Raw genomic sequence first — 20,665 nt, forward strand, 5'->3', positions numbered from 1 at the left:
TGGTAAAGGACAGAACTGGACTGCTAGCAGTGAACTTGATAGAGTCCAGGCTTAACACCTGAGACATGTTACAAAATCAGTGTACCTCATTTAAAACAAAGGCCAGCTGGTTAGCAAATTTAATTTGACCGGCTACTTTAATTCCTCTTTATGCCCCAACTTAGCACCTGAAGGGATTTTGCAAGTCTCAGAGGGCAAGTAGAGTCCAGTGGGCTATGGCCTCTGAGGAGGGCAGCTGAGTCTGGCTAGACCTGCCACTCAGCTTCTGAGTGGAGTCTGGGAAAATAAGCAAATTTCAGTTAGTGCGGGCTTTTGCCTTCCCATGAAGATTCTTTATCAGAAACACTCTGCCCTTTATATACGTTATGTTTTAACTCCGATTCCTTATTAAGAAGACTTCTGTGTGTCTAATTTATCACTGTGCTAGCTATATCTGATTCTACAAAGTAGAATTAAGGAATTAATATATTAAGTGCCAGCCTTTGAATTGTTCCCATTAGGCAAATAAGGAACCAGGGTCATTCTGGAAAGCGCAGGTGTGTGCCCGGCATGGTCTATGCACTTTCTGCAAGAAGGTGCTTGTAGGTCACTTATGAAGGTCACGCTCATGTGCATCTTTGCAATATTCTAGGAAGGAGTTTGCCAAACCGTGACCAAAATGCAGAGAAGGAAAATATATTTACTCATGTTAAATGTCAGCTTCTAGATTCTGTGGAGGGATATTAACTTAATAGCTATTTGTCAGAGTGGGGCCTGTTAGGTCAAAAGAGCCAGGCCAGTTGCTCAGTCAGCAGATGCATGCTCTGCCCTGGGCAGGGCTGGTCCCAGGAGGCATCGCTGTCAGCCTCTGGGCCTGTCCTGGGCACACGACCCATAAGCTCAGCGGATCCAGTCACAAGGCCCGGCCAGGCCAGGCTGGTTGGCCTTGGCTGGCTCCGGTCACAGCGCGCCAAGGACCACACGGGGCACCCACGTGACTCACCAACTTCCAGTCCTGTTTCTCGCAGCGGTCTCATAAAAGCAGCCTACGCCCCCTGATCCAGAATCATTCATCTTTGCCAAGACAGTGATTTCTCTTCTTGCCTGTTGGTCTCTGAACATAAAAAGTCACCAAGCGCCAAGTAGGCAAACAGAGCTTTTAAGTCCCTGGAGAGCTTACTGAGCGCCCTAAAGAAAGGTGCCCCTTTGGGGACCCAGGATCTCCAGTCGTGCAGAGCCGAATGCAGAGACGGGAAGCAGGTGGCTCAAAACAGAATGTATTCTCCCACGGTGCAGGAGGGGGTGCCAGCTGGGTCCGTTTCTCCTGGTGGCTCTCCGGGAGAACATGTGCAGTTTCTCACCAGCTTCGGGTAGCCGCCAGCCACCCCTGGCATTCCTTGACCAGTTACTCTTTGTTACAATCTCTGCTTTAGTCTTCAGATGGCTTCTTGTCTGTGTGCCCTGCCCGCTTCTTAAAAGGCCACCAGTCTTCAAATAAAGGGCCCACCCTAGCCCCACATGACCTTGTCTTAATTTAACCAATTCCACCTGCAAATTCCGTTTCTGAATAAGATACCGCCCAGGAGACTGCTACACTGCCACGCAGCTTGGGAGTGTGGTGGAGCCTGGGGGCTTGCTCTGAACACAGGAGTGGGCTACGATAGCAGGCTCAGAGTTCAGAAGTCTGAGGAGTTAAAATCTTCAGCAGCATCCAATCACATGTCTCCATCAAACTTGTCAGGATCCCAGGTTTTCCCAAAGAGCTCGCCGCCCTTGCCATACAGACCTGCCTTGATAGCCGCAAGTCTTTGAAGTTTATCCACTCAGACTATTTAGTTCTGGGCTGTCTTCGCAGCCCTCCAGCTGCAGGAGATGAAAGCTTTTGCACACGCACCTAGAGGCCTCCTGGCTTCCACACCTGGCTTCGCATCGCCCTCACTGCCCTCAGCTACTCATTATGTTTCTATGAAGAACGGCAATAGCCATTCAACCGCTCATCCTCATAGCTACAATTTCTTCATACTTTTCAAATGGCAGCCAGTCCCGTAATCAATCCTCCCACAACATCCCAATCCATCGCCACTGTAAGGTGCACCAACTGTCCTCCATCCAGATGTAGGATGGGGTCTGGCTGTGCGACTTTGTATAGCAGACAGAAAATGAAGCCATCTACACAAAATATTAGAAGGCTTTCCAAAATAATCTTCAAAAATTGAAAGTGAAATACTAGATTTATTCAGAAAGAACTGAAATTTCCTGGGTGAAGACTCTGTGAAGTGATACTATTTCGAATTCTGTGTCTCTGAAAAATGGCAGAGTAGCCACCTTTGTCCATACATTTAGGCATTAAAAACAGGTCCTCTTCCCGTTATTATTCTGTGGAGAAAGACATACATTGTGGAAAAAGAAGTGGGTCAACTGCTAAAACATACACATCATGACCATTTAAGATTACATGAATATTTAATGAAAATTTAGAATATAACATCTGACTTTTATCCTGTGGATGTACAAGGAAAAATACAATAATTCATTTTACCCATTTCATTTTACAAAATCAGACAGCATGAATTCATAAGCAGTGTTTTTTGATAAAACCATCAAATTTGAAATTTACTTTTAAATATATTACCATCCTATTCTTTTATCCTGTATAGGTATATAACTGGCAAAACCTACTAGATTACTGTTATCAGTAAAAATCCAATTCATGATGCTTTAATTGTTTGATTAATAAACATCTGACATTTGAAAATCATTTTTCCTATGCAAAAGCCTGACGATCAGTTCCTATGAAAATCCTAGGCCCTACTCCATGCCCCAGGAAGCGAGACTGTCTTTTTCACAAGGCAAGTGCATGTACTCAGGAACAGCCACAATCCATCAAGCACACACGTCCCCGCTCCCTTGAGGGCAGGGCCCGGCGGGCCAGCAGCTCTCCTAGTTCTCCTGTTCCTCGTAGTGGGCGTAGCCGCTGGCATAGGTCCTTCCTAAATTCAAATTAGTGAACAAATCTGATGACTCAGCATCTGAATCCTTTCCACCTTCATCTTCATCCTCTTCATCATCCTCTGCCTCATACTCATCCTCCTCCTCTTCCTGGTGGCTGGCAGCGTCACCATACTTCTCAGATGAAAGGTTCTTCCAATAGGCATCATACCCAGAGGCTCCGTCGCCCTCTTCACCCCCAGTCTGCCTGCCAAACTTGAGGGAACGCGCTACGAAAGACAGAAACAGCACTCTGTGAGTTCCAATTCTCCACAACCCCATCTTCCTCCACAACATGTAAAATTACATGAACCGGGTCCGCTGCTTCTCACTCCCCATAAAAAAGCCAGCCACACCTTCCTAACTGCTGTCCCTAAAACTGAATGGGATAGAAAGCAGACCTTAAAACAATAGTCAGTTCTAGCCTACTCAGTCTACACACACATGCACACACAGAGGTGCACAAGTGACCGATGACAGTGTCACTTCACTAAATCTAGAGAATTAGAAAACAAAATAAAAATAGCACTCTCCAAAGATAAGTTAATGAGGCATGTTAAAACTAAATGCCCTTCATTTGACCAATTAAATTTACTTTGAAATCACACAAATCACACAAGAGTTGATTTCATGTCACTACATTTTTCTTGAGAGCTGTTTTAAAATTCAGTCATCCTGGAAGACAAGTATTTCATTTCTTCTGCTTCAGGAGCAACACAAAGCTGAGTGGAAATAATCAGCAGAATCATATCAACTCATTGTACAACTCTGACTAAACAAAGTACTGTCAGCGTCATTTAGAATTATCGTTCAATTCTGGCATAAGGCGTAGAGTCAAATATTATTTAACAAAATTGTGAGCTGCATTATGAGAAGCTTGTTTTTAGTGCTTATTCCGTCATAGAAAAGTCATATAAAAACTATAACACAATGCCCTGCAGTAGTGACAGATTTCATAATAAGCACAGTTGCTCAAATATCACTCACCTAAGAACATGTTTAGAATGAATTTTAACTTTCAAGTACTAAAGATTATAGCACTGGAATGTTAAGGATTCATAGCTATTCAATTATTAAACAAGGAAGCCTCAGCAAAAACAGGAAAATCGCTTTTTTGGCTTTAAATTTCAGTATTTGCTATGTCATTAACTGAGGCAAACGCCGAAGAGCAAAGTGAATGATGGTATTATTTCTTAAGTTAAATTGAGAAATTTTACACACATATTTTCTGAGGCTATAAAACTCCATTTGTTTAAGAGAATCCATTCATCTTTTCAGAGAGGCAAAAACTAAAAGAGAGAGAGAAAAAAGAGATAACCAGTTCTGGCCTGAAAGCAAAACCACGCCACTGGGGTGTGGAGAGACCTTACTTGACATGCTGAGGTCCTTGGTCTCCTGAGTTTCATGTCCACACTTAGGGCAAGGAGGCTGTTTTCCTTTCTCCTGCTTAAATACCTTGCTCCTTGTATGCTCATCACAGAAACAAGCCTAAAAGTAAATTAAGTAAAAAAGTAATTCCAAAAAGAACACAATGACATTGTCCAGTATCTTGTAAAATAGGAAGAGACAGTGTTTCCAGGGCAGAAGCATGGCTTTTCCTGGGACTGGCCACCTCCTGATTTCAATTTCTTAAAAGAAATGGTCTTTGCCAGGACCCACTGAACTGTGACCTAACAGAACCCTACGTGGGGATGACATGTAGACACGTTCACCCACTGCCCCACATACACAGAATCCACAAAGCCCCGACGACACATGGCAGACAGCCAGCCGTGGCCTCCTGGACACACAGGCTAGCCGGCAGACAGACAGGTGGAGGGGCCGCAAGCCACTGTGCAGTGAGGGGAGGTGCCGGAGAGGGCATGGAGGCAAAGAGGGGTCAAGCAAAGGTGCCGTGGAGGACATGAAGGCCTCGCTGAGCAGCAAGGGGAATGGAAGAACCAGATGGAGCTGTCACTACTCAAGCACTCCTCTGCAAGTGCATAGCAACTAAGACAGACTCCCATCACCTCGGCCAGGACACTCTCCGTAAACACAAGGTGCAAATCACAGCTACGAGTCAGCAGAAGTGCACCTGTGTCACTGCCAAGGCAGGCCAACTGGACAACCTTCGAAAAGTCACTAAGCTTCCACTCCAACACCACAATCTCTAAAAGAATTAAACTACGTATTTTTCAGGTTCCTCGTGGATTAATCGTAGCTATGGGCTCGCAGACCGGTGGGGCAGGATGAGATTAAAAAAACCAAAAATAAAAAACACCGCTCATGTACCTTACAACGGAGGCAGGAGTGCTGACCAAGCCGATTGCATGACACACCTGTGGGGAAGAACACAACGTCCAGGTCCAGATGTGGAAGGAAAAGACAACTTTACTGTCTTAGCTCAATAGTGACCGTTGTTTTTAACCGTCTCACAGCACACCCTGAGGGCACACGATACGGAGCCGGATCCCCAGCCAAAGGGCAGAGTGCCTGTAACTGCACCCCCAGCCTCTTTCACTACTACGGCTCCAATTATTCTGTTTCCTTCCGTTCCAGCAAGCCCGGGAGATGGCAGGCTTCATTAATCACATTTACAAAACTGCAATGGCGAAACATCATTTTTTTCTATGACATTGGCCGGAGCTCTTCATTTAAGCATGTAATAGTTAAAAATTAGAAAGAATAATTGCCTCCATTAATATGCATGTTCTCTCTAATGGTGCAGGCAATTGCCATTTTTTGCACAACGTCTGATAAGAGAATACACTTTCAGTGCAAAGAGGAACTATAAGAGAAAATACTATTGAGATAGACAGGTTTTTTTCAACAGAGGGAAAAAAACCCCTAAATATTTTATCACTCTTTTTTTTTTTTTTTTTAATTTATACAAGCACTGGGTACAGTCAGAAGCGTGGGAGGGTGAGAGAATTCACTAGAGCCAGAGCGGGGAACAGAACAGGCAGAGTGATGAAGTACACTGCGGAGGGGAACAGCGGGCGGCAGGAGAGGTCTGCGCGCCATGTGGGACCCTCACCCGGTGGCCAGGGATCAAACAGGTGCTGCAGAAGCTGTGGGCAGCTTCACAGCCCAGTGCTCAACCACTGCGCCACCAGCGGAGACCCAATATTTTATCACTCTTTTAATCAGTAAAAGTTCACATTAATTTTGGTCTTTAACTATAATTAATGAGGGAAAAAAACCTCAAGTGCAAATGTATTAGAAAAGCATGTACCAGAATATGGGAAGGGAAAAAAGTAAGTAATGGAAGTACAGGGGACAGAAAAACAAGCTAGGCCTTACCCTGATAAAGTCCAAATATAACCTTCATTCACATAGAGATCTTGAAAAATTAAAAGGGAAATAAAGGAAGTCTATCTTTGTAATTAAAAAAATCAATCAGATGTTTCAAATTTGGGGATTGTTAATAGCAATATTTATTGTTTGACTGGTTCATGGAGAGTTTTTTCAAACTTTTTTTTTTGTAACTCAAAGATAATGTTCTCAATGATGTGATTACTGCTCCTACCTAACCATGCTGCACTGTTCCACAGTTAGGGCTGCCTTTCGGTTTGGTAGGTATTACTTGTCCTATGTAAAATAAGCCACAGCCAACTGAGCACTTAACATGTTGGCAAATGTAAGCAGAGCAAATTGCTCCAATAGTAGCTATATGACTTCAGTCTATGGGGGGAAAAATCTGAATCCCAATCATTTCAGGATACGCCTAGGGCGTTTCTGGTCCACTCTTCAGTCAAAAAAAGGACATTAAATACATTATATTAGTTGACCCAAAATTTTATAAATCTCTTTCAAACACAGTCAAAACACACATTGAAAGTATGAAAAGTACAAAGCTCCTGACCCAATTCCCCAAGCGCTTCCGACTTTTCCTACCCCCACCACATGAGTCTTCGATGTGCCACAAAGACACAAGCTAAGAAATTAACTTCTGCCTCTTGCTGTCAGCTTGACATCGGCGGCTCCCACAACTAGGGCGGTAGGTGACTCTGCCATCCCCTTCCCTCCGCAACCCTGCACATGAGTGCTCAGGTCCCATGTTACTATTTTTCCCAAGACTCCAAATCTTGGCTGTGCATGAAGAATGCCTTTCTCCCAGATTCTAAACATAGTTTTGACTTTCCCAGCTTTAGACTGGGGAATGCTTTTCATTTTAAATCTATTTTTACATTTTCAGAGTATTTTAAAAGAAAGTAGAGGTTGGGATGCTTCCAGCCTGCTGACAGGAAGCCATTTTAAATTATAAGTCCCTACATCATTTTAATTACTTAGAAAAATAAAGGCAGAGTACACGCATGTGCATCGGTCTTTCTCTTAAGGCATCGTCCCCACTGATCATGCAGGTAAATGCGTATGTTAAAGGTTCTCTAAGCCTCTCAATTCATAGCTGTAACATTACAGCTAAGAATCTGCACTGAGAATGACTGATGTCAGACAGCAAAGTCACGATGATAATCTTAAAATCCTGTTGATTATTCAGTTTTTTTCTTGTACGGAACTGTCAAAACTTATTGATGGCACTAGATATTTCACTCATTGATGCTGTCCCTGGGGTTCAAATGCTGCAGAACACACAAAGTTCCCAAGCTCCAAATAAAATCATCCAAGTTTTATGTTATACGTTCTCAAAAGCCTATGTTATACATCTCAAAATTGCTACATATTTTAAAATGTTCCTTTAATGTTTGAGAATTTCTATGAGTTGTGTTATGTGCGTCTTTTAAATTCATGACTTACCAAATCTGATGTTGTTCCCATTTAACAGATGAGTAAACCAAAGTTCTGAGAAAGGCTGAAATACTATCATTCATAAAGCACAATAGGAAGTTTTTTTAAAGATTATACTTTAACATAGGGATCTGCATTTCCTACCAGAACAAGAACCAAATTTAAGGAGATGATTACTTGGGGTGATTTAGTCTTTCTTATGATGGTTATCTACTATTTAATGAGGGCTTTTTAAGTTCTAGGTACTCTACTAATGCTTTAGATGGAATCTCATTTCAATTCACTCTCTGATAAAGAAATTAGCATCTTCTTTTACTAGATATGGAACTTCAGGTTTAGAAAGATTTGAAAATTTCCCCAAAATCATACAGGCAATAAATAAATAGAATTCAAGTAATTATTTGACTCTAAAACTTGAGCCTTTGAGGACGTGGGGGCGGGGGTGCATGAAAGTTAGCTGTTAAAATAACTTGGAGGTAAAAATGACACTTAGTGGTCAGGCCCAGCAACAGCACCAGTCCTTCAATGTCTGATCAATCTCACAAAATAAAGAACTGATCCAACCTCTGCCAACCCTGCTGAAAACAAGGGACTATATTCTTTGAATTTTTTTTCTAGAAATAGAAAATTGAGTGATAGTCCATAAGAGGCGGCACGAAAAACTACATTCCTTTCTCGTTAAGTTTAACACTAATACTATTGAGATTCTTGGGCATAGAGAACATCCTTTACAAACTTACATTTAAATGTTTCCGCTTCTAAAACCTGGCAACTGGCTTGATGTTCAAATTGATCATCTTCACACAGGAAGTTATGACAAAATGAACAACTGAAGATCCTGCCTCCTATTGGATGAGAAAATAAAACACAGAGCTGTAAACACCAGAAATCTTAATTTAAAAAAACTCATGTCTACCAAACTGCTCCAAAAAGATGGCTAGTGATCTCAGATTTATACCAAATTAGTGCAGTAGTTTTGTTCTGGTAAAGGCTACAATAAAAATTGCCAAATGAACCGTCAAAAAGTATATTCCCACTTGCCCTTGCCACTCAGCCGCCCTCGGTGTGCTCACAGACTCATGCTAGCCTGGAACTCCCCTCCGGCCCTGATAAACAATCCCACACTGAGGATTATTGGGGCATAAGTCATTTTTCCAGTTACATGCATCACCAAAACAATGCCGGCAGTTATCAGGATTGATAATTTCTGTGGGGAAAATCTTAATAAGGATACCCAGAATGCCACAAAGCAGCTTTCACTTACAGCAAAGTGCACTGCTAGTCGTAACCACTCACCATGGTCCCAGACGCCTCGCTCACACTCCACGCACTCGGCGTCAGTCAGAGGGCAAGCGCAGGCGTGGGTGCTGAGACATTTCCTACCGTGGCAGACCCAAGCTTCACAGAAGTCACAGATTGCACCCTGCACCAAAGAGAAAGAAAATTCCCTGTCACCAAGCTGTCTGCACCTCTACTTAACCGCATTTATCAGTTCATCAAACCTCAGTGCTAGCACGTAGTTTCATTAAAGAAAGATCCTGGGGCCTCCCTGGTGGCCTAGGGGGTAAGTCTCAGCGCTATTATGGCTATGGCAGGAGTTCGATCTCTGGCCAATGAGCTAATCTCTGGCCAGCGCAGCAGACCTCTCCTGTCTCTCCTACTGCTCCCCTCAGCAGTGTTTTTCAGTCAGTCTGCCTGTTCTGCTCCCCACTCTGTCTCTGGTGAATCCTCTCACCCTCTGCACCTCTGGCCTACACACCAGTTGTTCTACACAAAAACATATAAAATCTTAAAAAAAAAGAAAAAGAACCCTACTGTTCACTATACACACAAGATATATAATAAAAGGTGTGTCTGGTAATGGAAAATTACATGCTCTTGGAAGATTACTATAAATAAAATGTACTTTTCTCATTGACTAAAAATTGGACTGAGCATAAAATCATCTAACAGAATACAATAAAACTAGTTCAAAGGAAAATATTTTTTGGTGACAATGAGCAAAATGGATCACATAACACAACTGTTTTCATTATTTAAAGCAATGGATTTTCTTAGAAAATTCTACATGTAACAAAGGGACTATATAAGTTTGAGCTAAATTTGTATTTTTTAAATGCGAAGCTTTAAAGAAACTATGAACCCTAGCTTTTTTGCAACTAGGTTGTTTATGTAACCAAAAACTCTAAACCTTGGTTTTCAGTACAGTAAATGATATTTTCCAATAATTAACATACATTAAAAAGGTACCACTTACAAATGAATTTTTTTTTGTTTCGGTCAACAAAAAGTTTCCATTCCTTGTCTCCCAATAAGAAAGAAGTCTCCAAAAACTCGTAGGTAGTAAGGGAAAAGCACACAAAGAACCTGCCACAGATAGTCCAGGTAACCCCAGAATGACTGAACACAAAGCTGTGCTCGCTAGTGAAGTATAACCCCTGGTCAGGACTCTTCTTGTCCTTGGAAACCGAAACGACTGGTCTGAGAGACAGCGACAAGCAGCTCACCACCATGGCCAGGCCAGTGCTGTACACCCCAGCGTGCTTGATGACACAGTCCGACGACTTCATCATGCATTTTGTTTTCCCTGGGAAAGAGATGCATCAGCACCATGAGTCTTGCAGGGCAGTAGAGCTGACCTTCGAACAATACAGGCTTGAAGTATGTGGGTGCATTTATGTGTGGGTTATTTACAAACAGATGACCTAAGCTTACAGTATTGACAAATACAGTATAGCACTGCAAATGTATACTCTTCCCTAGGATTTCCTTAATATGTTCTTTTCTCTAGCTACTTTATTGTAAGAATATGGTACATGAAGCACATAACATATATAAGTGTTAAACAAAATTTAGGATCATCAAATGTCTGAAGTCTGATGTTTTAATGTTTGAAACAATATGTTGGTAACCTTTACCTAAATTGCATCTGAATTATTTTAAGGCATCATGTCAAAGAGATAAAACCAAGACTTGATAGTTGTTCAGTAGGTCAAGTAACATTTTATTATTTTTTTTACGATGAGCATAACATTATTGTATAATGATAAACTCAAATTCAAGCTGACTAACTGCCAAACAAATACGTGAAGAAAGAAAAGCACGTGTCCTTCATGATTAATACTTACCACACTGTGCGCAAATAGGTAACTTCTGTACAGAATTACAAAAATAGCAGAACGCTCTATTCTTCTGCCGCCTTGCAAAATAAAAATTTTAAATAGTTAATATCAAACAAAAGGTCAAGAAAATCTATATTACCACATGTGATAGAAAAATAAATAATTACCTCTGACACTTGTCACATTCCTATAAAATATAAAACCAAGACATTAATGTTTCTACTTGCTGAAAATTACAGATTTACCTACATTTTAAAGAATAGCTTTATAAAATTTAAGGGGCACCCCAAACCTTCAAACCACATACACATGCATCTACACATACTTAAGCAACACAGGTATGCTCTGGAAACACCACACTAGAGGAAGAGTAGTATTTCCACAACGGAGGCTACATACAGTGATAACTGGTGTTTCCGAACGCAACTGATGACACACATAGAAAATCAAAATCCTAAAAGCGTCATGAAAAGCTCACCAAAACCTGATCCCTTACCACTTTCCAAACCTTAATGGACTATTCTCTTTAGAGTCAAGTCACCAATAGTCAGTCATCCTCAGAATAAGCTTCATACTGTGCCTTTTCTATGCCCTGACTTATTCTAACACTTTTCCCTGAAAGTCCCTGCTCACGGTCTTTCCTGTTTGGAGTCCCAGCGGTGGCCACACCCCCCACGAACTGGACCCCATCCACACACCTGACTTTATCACCTGTCAGCCCACAGCGCCGAGTCCAAGGATACCTTAACTGCAGCACTTATGAAGTCGAGCCCTCATTCTCGACATCCGTGTTTTGTCTGCCCCATGCTCCTGTCTCTAGAAATGACCCCGACACAGAAGGCGTCCCGACCACTGTTACAGCTCTGCTCTGTCACCTGCTCCCTCCCGCCCCGCTCCCATCTCAAAGCACCTCTGAGGGGTGGGAACGCACACAAACCCAAATGATCAGAGCCCTCTCCCTCTCTGCAGGCCGCCACAAATGGCATTAGCCCCGCGAACTACCAAACTACCGGTGGCTGGGGCCCCTGACGGATGGAGCCAGACAGTCGGAGAAGACAGAGCTGACCAGCAGCAAGAAGCAGAAGCCAAAGACGGAGTAACACAGGCACCCCAGGTCCTCGCTGCTCTTCCCCGCCCTAGCCCTGCCCAGCTACACAACTTCGTTAATTATTCGTTCAATAAACTCTTTCTCTTCTAAAGCTAGTTTAACTTGAACTTTTGTCATTTATAAACAAAATGAACCTTAAGTACTATCCAAAACAAGTGATCTGCACACACTGTGGAAAGAGGGGGGGAACAGTGTGTCACCCACGGACACACTTCCTTCCCACAGAGCCTAGGACAGGACACACAGCAGGTGCGCAACAAATATTTGGAAAATTAAGCCAGGTTGGACATTTCCTATTTGTTTGATGGAGAAAGAAGAGGGGGGAAAAGGGGGAACAGAAAAAGCAGAGAAGCACAGAACTGGGGAGCATGGGGTGACTCAGAGAGACGTGGTCCAAGAAGACAGGATGATGTCCCGTCTGTCTGAAGTTTGACCCAAAGACGCCCGGGAGCGACCAGGACTAACCCACTCACTCGGGGACACAGGGCGGTGGGGCAGGAAATCAAGGGAGACCAAGAATAGTAGTGAGACATCAAATGAGCTAAGAATTACTAAGAGCAAACAATAAAAAGGTTCCAACTAACAGGACACACTGAGTTAAGGGGTATGAGGTTTGAGAAACCACAAAACCATGTTTCTTACTTTGTGTCCTTTTTAGTATCTACCTACCACCAACAGTAGCCAGCCTTGCAAGCCAGGCCTTACAAATAACAAAGTAGCAAAGATGACAGCTCCCAGGACTAGTGAAAACAAAGCACATGTCTCCAGCATAAATTCAATAGACACAGCAACACTGGCCCCGCTGCAGTCCTACTCAGGTGTGCTTGGCTATTTCACCTCTGCACCAACATCAGAAACAAAACAAACAAACAAACAACAAAGACCGCTCACCATGGAAGCATTGCAAGGGTGTTTGGCTAAATCGATGGTGCTTCTGGACGCTCTCAGTTGCTTTTCCCGCTCCCGGCGGTTCTCTGCCTTCTTCCGCGCGCCCGTCTTTTTTTTGGGCATCTCCCCCTCCTTCTGCATAAGAGAACAGACTGCATAATTGCCTCACTGCGTCTAATATTTTAAGTAAAGAAACAGTAGAATGATGTTTTCTCATTAAATTTTAAACTCAACCCGCGTCATTCTGACAATTAAGTGCATTTTCAGGCCTTTTATAAAATGTTAAGCACACATTATCACAAATGCAACAGATGACTTTTTAAAATAAGGCACTTATGTGTTCTACAGAGCAAGTCTGAAACTGTACACATCAAGAAATTTTATCCTAAAAGTCAAAGTAACTTTCTCTTCCCACTCAGAAAAAAACAAAGTTTCTGAGATGTTAAGTAATCTTCAAAAATCACTGTGTCAAGTTTTTAAAAAAAGTGTTAGGCAGGAAATCATTAGCAAGAAATCATTAAAAAATACTTTATTTATCCACTTTGTATCACTTGCTTGGACTCTGTGATCAGGCAGCCCGATGCTCCCAAGACCTGAATTCTAAATTTCCCCGTGTAACATTTAAATAAAACATGTAATTGTCAAATGGCATCTAGAGAGTCAAACTATTTTCTCTAAAAATATATATTCAAGTATTGTCACTGCCTGGCTTCCCTGAAGGCTGCCCTCTTCCCTACATGCATGAGCCTATCATTTAAAAGGGTTCGTTCGAATTAATGTTTTAAAAGTCCATGCTTACCACCTACATGGAAACAAAGACTTAAAAAGATTCATCACTTGTTCGAAAAAACTACCACATTAAAAAAAAATAATAATAACATTTTTTACTAAGTGACACACTTATTTGGCTTCTTATCCAATCTGAAGGCTGCGAGGTCCAAAGAGCTCAGCTTTTACCTCGGTGTCCCCCAGTCCGACCCTTCTTTGAAATACAAATATGAAATTTCTCAATATTCCTCAACACACACAAACATCCCCAAAGTGTTCTTCTAAGGGGGAGTCTCAAAACTCAACTGTCGAAATTTCTGAAGACAGATTTTAGCCTCCAGACCTTACTCAAGATGTCCCGACTGTAAATTTGGAAGCAGGGGCTCCACGCGCCCCGGCTGTGACCCAGGCCCCCCGAAGACAACCTTCTCACTCCAAAGGAACAAAGTGTCTGTGACACACGGGGCACCCCAAGAACGCGGGCCTCGAGCGATGTGCATTCCTCCCCCAAAAGGGAGTGACGCTTCGGTCCAGCAAAACCAGACACGGGCTTCACGCGAAGCGGGACCGACACCCCTTGTCACAAGGCTCGCGGCCCCTCCCCGCGGCCGCGCCAGGCGGCGAGACACTGACACCCCAAAACTGTGGTCCAAGGGGGCCGGATCCGGGCGCCGAGCCCGCGGGGCCAGCCCTGGCGGCTCTCACACGAGGGGTACAGGGGGCGCAGCGCGGGGTCCTGCCGAGCCCCGGGGTCAGCGCGGGGTCAGCACCCCCGGGGCGGCCCGTCCTCGGGGTGCCCTTGGAATCCCGAGAAAGTGAGGGCTGGGGTGCCCCCTCCCCGCTGGGCTGGCGGGCTTCGGGGCGCCCCTCCCCAGCGGTCGGGGGTGCGCCCCGCTCCAGGGCGCGCGGCCCGAGGGTCCCGGCACCGGGGCGCGGGGGGAAAAGGGGGCGCCGGGCCCGGGCGGAGGCGGTCGAGGGGCCACGCGGCTCCGGAGGCGACACCGCGCCCCGCCCGGGGCCACCCTCCCTCCCGGCGCCCCCGCTCACCCTCGCGGGGAGGCCGGGCTCACCCCGGGGCCGCGGAGGGAACGGCGGGCGGCGGCCGCGGCGGCGACTCCCTCGCGCGGACCACGGCGGCGGGAAGAGCCACCGAGGCCCGGCAGCGGCCCGCGGCGCTCGGGAACGGGCCGGAGCGGAAGTCGCCGTGCGTCGGCGTCTGACGGCTGCGCGCCGGCCGGCCTGGCCCCGCCCCCTCCCGTGGGCCCCGCCCCTCCCGTGGGCCCCGCCCCTCCCGTGGGCCCCGCCCCCTTTCGGTCCCGCCCTCCTTTCGGCCCCGCCCACTCCCGCGGGGCCCGCCCCTCCTGTCGACAAGGCCCCGCCCACTCCGCCGGGGGGCGGAGCTCCCAGTGCTGAGCACAGGGCAGTGGGATGAGGTTGCAGAAGGATGTAAGGCACAGAAGGGCCCCTCAGTGTTGTCTCCTCAGCAAAGGGGAGATCTAAAGGAAGCGACAACCCTAAAAGGAAGAGGGAGACGAACTCACACTAAGAAATGTCTTGCTTAGTTCTTTGGGAAACGTTCCTCAAGCAATGAAATTGCAAAGCCCCTAGGGCGAGGGCTGGGGGCCTTGCAACCATGTGCAACTTTTATGATATGTCAGGGCCTTCCTCCCGGTGAGCTGGCCTTTGTCTGCTCCTGCCCATACACTCCCAGGAGCCATTGTGACTGCACAGATTGACACTCTCCTTGTTTGCGGGCCATCCATGTTGCTCCTGGGAACACCACATTCTGTTAGCCCTCACTTCAGTCCTTTGAGCGCCAGGCCCATCTCCTGCAAAGCCACTCTGCTCCTGCTGCTCATTACAATAACTTTGCCAGGTTTCATGTAAGCCAAGTTATTGACCCGAGGCCAGCAGGGAAGTTGGGGAGGCAGGGTAGAATTTCCTGAAAAAAAACATAGGTTGGACTACAAGGCAGAGGTCTTTGCATCATTTTCAAGCAAACGGTGGCACTAGCGGTAGTCGTGCTCAGGCTGAGAATCCGGGTCATTGAGATGTTCAGCTGTTGCAATCCAAGCCAAGGCATCCGGGTTTCTTTCCTTCCCATGCAGCTTTCTGACCCTGGGCTTAACCCACCCAGCTGGGTTACCTGGCTGCAAATCTCCTTTGGAGCTCCGCCACATTTATGATTAATGCTGGGCCTGTTCCCCAGCTTGCTCTGCCTCCCACTGCAGCAGTTAAAAGCCTCTTTATCTGCTACCGAAGAGGCCTTCTTAATTTTGCTTTTAGATTTTTAATAGTCATTAACCATTCTCAGTGTTTTGCTTTTTTCCAAGAATCTATTTTACTTAGCAGCTGTCCTTAAGATTCCCTTGTCCTTAAGATTACTATTTCCCTCATGTTTGATAAATCCCTGGTACACATATGTTGTCTTCCTTTAGAACAGCATCCCACTACCTGTGAAAGTTTTAACTGTTGCAGTGTTGCTTTGTTACTTTTGCCTAAGTCTACCCTTCACCCATCACCACCAGCAGGTCCTCACTGACAATCAGGTGGTTGTAGTTTAAGTCAGAAAGTCCATATTAGCTTCAACTTTCTTGGCTCGTCCCTAAAATCAACAATCGTGATTGCTGGCTTCCCTGGGAGTGTACTCTGAGTCAGAGATGAGGATAGTGATTTCATCAGGGGAGTTTTTAGGAATACTTGAGGAAAGCCTGGCAGCAGAGGTGGGCAGGGAACCATTGGCCTGCAGCATAATTATCAGTGAAATTGTGGACTTTGGTTCTGGTTGTCCCTTCAGAGTTGAGGCAAGTGGGCTCAGTCAGGAAACATGTGACATTGGTCAAAGATGTGGGTTGATCACAGCAGTGCGTGCAGCCTTGGCTGGGCTGTCCCTGAAGAGGGCTGACCCTGGATTTGGCCAGCTGGCTGCACACCCAGCACTCAGGGAGTCCTTCGTTTCAAACAGGGATCTGGGTAGCATCTCCCAATATTCACTGTGAAGGGTGATGGCAAAATAAAGAAATATAAACACAAAGACAAAGTCTAACCATTCACAGACACTACTAAAAGAATTCCAGAGAGTGCACATCAGGAAGACAGAATTCAGAAGGAAAGAGAAGAGGGAAAAGCAATAGTATATAATCAGTTCATTTAACATAGAGTAAATTGAAAATGTTATCTCTAAAAAATTTTAAAAAACATAATTTTGGGTAGGAAACTATGAGGAATTATAGAATTATCTAAATTCAATGCAGTTTAAATCAAATCATCATAGAAATAATTAATGGAATTAAATATTAATTGATCCTAAATATTGGGATATCCTAATCGATAATATTTAGGATCAATTAATTGATTAATTGATCCTAAAATTCATTGGATGCACAAAGAGCTATGAAAACCCAAATCATTTTAAATAAAAACAAAAGGAGAATACCCCTATTTTTTGTAAAACTCCTGTAACTGAAATACTGTTGTGTAGAGTCAAATGTCAACAGACAATTGTAACTGAATAGAAAGCCTCAACAGAGATTCACATACATTTGGCAACTTGGAAAATGGTCCAGGTCACCTTTGCATCAGTGAGAAGAGATGTATCATGCAGCAAATGGGATGCAGACTGTTAGCTATCCATATGGAAGAAAATAAAATTAGCTCCTTAGTTAACAGCATACATAAAAATAAATCCCAGATGGATTAATGATGTAAATATACAAAGCAAAAAATATTAAACTATTAAGAGAGAATATAAGAGATTGTCTTTATGATATTTAGTTATAGATGATTTGTTAAGACACAAAAACCAAACAGTTCAATAAAACATGTCATCAATATGACTAAATTAAATTTTAAAATGTCAACATGAATAAAGACACCAAATCAAAGTGAAAAGGTAGAGCAGAAAGTTTGACATTACACAACTGGCAAAAAAAACAAAAAAAACAAAAAACAAATACCAAACGTGTATACAGAATAAATGAAGAAACACCATTCAGTGACAAATGGCCCAAATGAATTATGAATAAAAGATTTTATGGAAGATTACAGGAGATTTTATGAAAGAGGAACTCTAAACAGCATTAAAATATCTAAATATCACGATGAAGTGTCATTTTGCACCATCAGCTGGATTTTTAAAAAAAAGCAAACAAGTAAACAATTTTTTCCAGAAAGTGGTGGAAGTTCAAGGAGGCGCTGAGGAATGAGAAAGCGGGAATCCACATGGTAAACAAGCTTGGAAACTCGCATTTGGCTGAACTCATCTGCAAACCCCTGACCTAGAGTTTGGATTCTAGTGAGCAACATGCACACTGGAGTCGGGCGCCGTGGCCAAGAAGAGCAGCAAGTTGGGGTGGAGACTCTTACATAAAGCTGGGACCCATGAAGCGCAGCACCTGCTCTGTTCAATCAAATTTTATTTTATTTTATTTTATTTTTTTGACTAGTAAGTAAGTACTTTTATTTTCACACCTTTGTGAAACAGTCAGGAGAAGACTGAACATAATAGTTTCTCAATCAAATTTTAAAAGCATCTCGCCACATAAAGGAAGACCATGGAGATGATCCCCACATCACCTGTGTCTCCCAGGGGAGTGGGGGGAAATTTAAATAAAAAGCACCACAAGGGAATTCTTGACTACAAACCCACCTCAAGCATGTTTAGTTGGTTTGACTGAAGGCTTTCATCGCTATATTCCATGGGGAAATAAGGATTGCAACTGAGGAAGCTAACTGGGCTCCAGAGCATTCCTGAAGTTTGGCATCCCAGCTGCACTACAAACCCTTCTTCCCAGGAGGATCAAGGACATGCAGGGCAGGTAACTCTTGGCACAGGGTGGGCACATGTGTATCTGTCTACCCGACCCTCAGCCACCCGCGGGCCCTGCTCCTGTGGACCCTGCTCCTCTGTGTGGGCCCCGCCCCACTCCTGCTTTCTAAGACACCCTTCTCTGCCCCCCAACCTCGTGGCCTGGAGGGGGTGGGTGTCTTAGATCATCAGGCAACTGATGTTTGTAGAGCTTGGACTCCGAGGCGCTGCTGTCAGACAAATCAGTCATGATTTACAGATTGTACAGTGAGGGCTCAAGTCGGCAGAGCGCCCCTCATTTCTGAGTTCCAGCTCCTGTGAATTTCTTCCTTCACTGCAGGAGCAGTGATCACTGCTACAGCGCGCCCCAGCACAGAACTTCAGATGGAATAAATTTCTAAAAATTCAGGAAAATACTGACGATAAAGATCATACAGCAAAGTCCAACTAACCTATCTTCCAAACTTGAAAAGTCATTTACTGTTAATATTGAACATGGAATGTGATTCTTACCCAATGCAGCAGTCTGGGTCACAATAGGTACCAGACGTCTAAGAAAAAAGAAAAATTAAGCTATAGTAAATTAAGTTGCTAAAGGGATGGTTGATTCCATTACTTTTCTCTACTTGGGAACTAGTGGAAGAACAATGTAGAGATAACCTTCGATGCCTTTAAGACAGGCTCAAAATGATAAAAGTTGAAACACATTAATGGCCATACTTAGAAGAACAAAGCATTATTATAAATGGAATCAGATAATATTCTAACTGGGAGTGTGAAGTGTGTTAATCACGATACTATCCAAAAGCAGATAATAACTATTGACTGAAATTATAGTTTTATTTTTCTTTGAATTGGATCAAATTATAACCTCAATAAGAATTTCTTGAAATAACAAGCATAGATGCATCTAGTCTCCAGCTGCTTCCATAATTAACCGTGCTAAAGCAAAGACTTTAAATTACCAGATGTAAAATAAATGTGATTTGTTACTGTGATTTTTTTTCTAAGTCCTGCTACTCGAAGACGTTAAGACAACAATTAAAAATTACATCAAGATCCGATGTGAAATACATCCGTTGGGAGCTGCATTTCAGTTGCATGTAGCTGAAAACCCAAATAATAGTGAGTCCAAAGTTAATTTTTCTCATGTTATAGGAAATACAGGAAGGGGCCAGAGACTCAAGAACTTCCCTGCCTAGGTCTGTGGGATTCTGTTGGCCATGGTCTCTGGGGGTAATCCCCACAAGCAATCTTTAAGGCAGAAAATTAGGGCTGTGGGAAAAAACTGAAGGAGTCACATGGCTGAGTCGATCCCTGTCAACAGGTTCCCCAGACACTACACCAAATGAGTGTGGATTCTGCTGACTCACCAGCACTGGCCCAGCTGCCAGAAAGACTGACAGGTGTTGGTTTTCAGTTGGTTTTCAGCACGTTATAACCCTGAATAAAGCCAAGGTTCTATTATTAAGGGATGAGTGGATACTGGTACTAAGTAAGAAGTTAGTGGTGTTAGGCGCATATGATTTTCGCTATCCCATGAGACAGGAAATTTGAAAGCTATAGGAAACATGGAATTTTTTTTAAAAGAGGGTCAAAGTAGAATAAAAACAGTGTTTTTTAATAACCCCTTTCAGTAGAAAACAGCCAAATCCTGCATGAAACATAATTTTTCATACATTGCTGAACTCACAGGAAGTGATGGGAATCTCTAACCCCACCACCTCCCTTTTCCTGAAAAAAGAAGCTCAAGGAGCTCATCAGAGACTCAGGTTTTAACAGGCACCCTCGAGGGCAGCTTAGGTGACCCCAGTCAGTATTGTCCTTGATGCCAACAAGAAGCCCATGTAAATGCTTAGAAGAAAGAAGGCCTCAGGCCTCCAGGTTGTTCACAGATTAAAGTCAGCCAGGCCTGAGAAATGGTTTAATACAAGAAAAATGGGGAAAAAATGACAAAGGTGATTCATCGTATTAACCACTTAAAGATGAAAAGGTACATCACCATTAGTTAAAAAAAGCATCTCACTCTCCACTCATTTAAAGCCATAAACACACCCACACAGCTCATAAACTCTTTTTCCACTTCTAATAAATTTTCTGTGAGTGATTTTGCCTTTTCTAAGCAGACAATTATATCATATGTGATTAATAACATTAGTGACTTTTTAAAAAAAATCTTTCCAGCTCCTTAATAACTTGCATTTCCTATTTTTGCCTTAATGACCTAGGGAGGACTTCTGGTACAATGTTAAACAGAAAGCATGATAGAGGACATCC

The 20,665-nt window shown here is 43.7% G+C and overlaps 1 protein-coding gene across 2 annotated transcripts; it reads right to left on the minus strand.

Annotated features, from left to right (window-relative positions):
- Positions 1-2,192: 2,192 nt before the first annotated feature.
- On the minus strand, positions 2,193-14,701 carry ZNF330 (zinc finger protein 330). 2 transcript variants are annotated; one of them, XM_037496421.2, is made up of 10 exons: positions 14,652-14,701; positions 12,817-12,948; positions 10,985-11,004; positions 10,824-10,894; positions 10,203-10,282; positions 8,992-9,118; positions 8,436-8,540; positions 5,239-5,285; positions 4,338-4,455; positions 2,193-3,197 (listed from the first exon to the last, which is right to left on the minus strand). In XM_037496421.2, exons 2-10 carry the CDS (start codon positions 12,934-12,936, stop codon positions 2,920-2,922), a joined length of 966 nt encoding a protein of 321 aa, XP_037352318.1. In that variant the 5' UTR covers positions 12,937-12,948; positions 14,652-14,701; the 3' UTR covers positions 2,193-2,919. The 2 variants fall into 2 exon arrangements, with proteins under 2 accessions (XP_037352318.1, XP_037352317.1); XM_037496420.2 differs by having other exon boundaries at positions 14,629-14,696.
- Between the last annotated feature and the right edge of the window lie 5,964 nt (positions 14,702-20,665).

The sequence above is a fragment of the Talpa occidentalis genome, unplaced genomic scaffold (assembly GCF_014898055.3).
Source record: "Talpa occidentalis isolate TD23 unplaced genomic scaffold, MPIMG_talOcc4v2.1 talOcc4.8, whole genome shotgun sequence".
Classification (NCBI taxonomy): domain Eukaryota; kingdom Metazoa; phylum Chordata; class Mammalia; order Eulipotyphla; family Talpidae; genus Talpa; species Talpa occidentalis.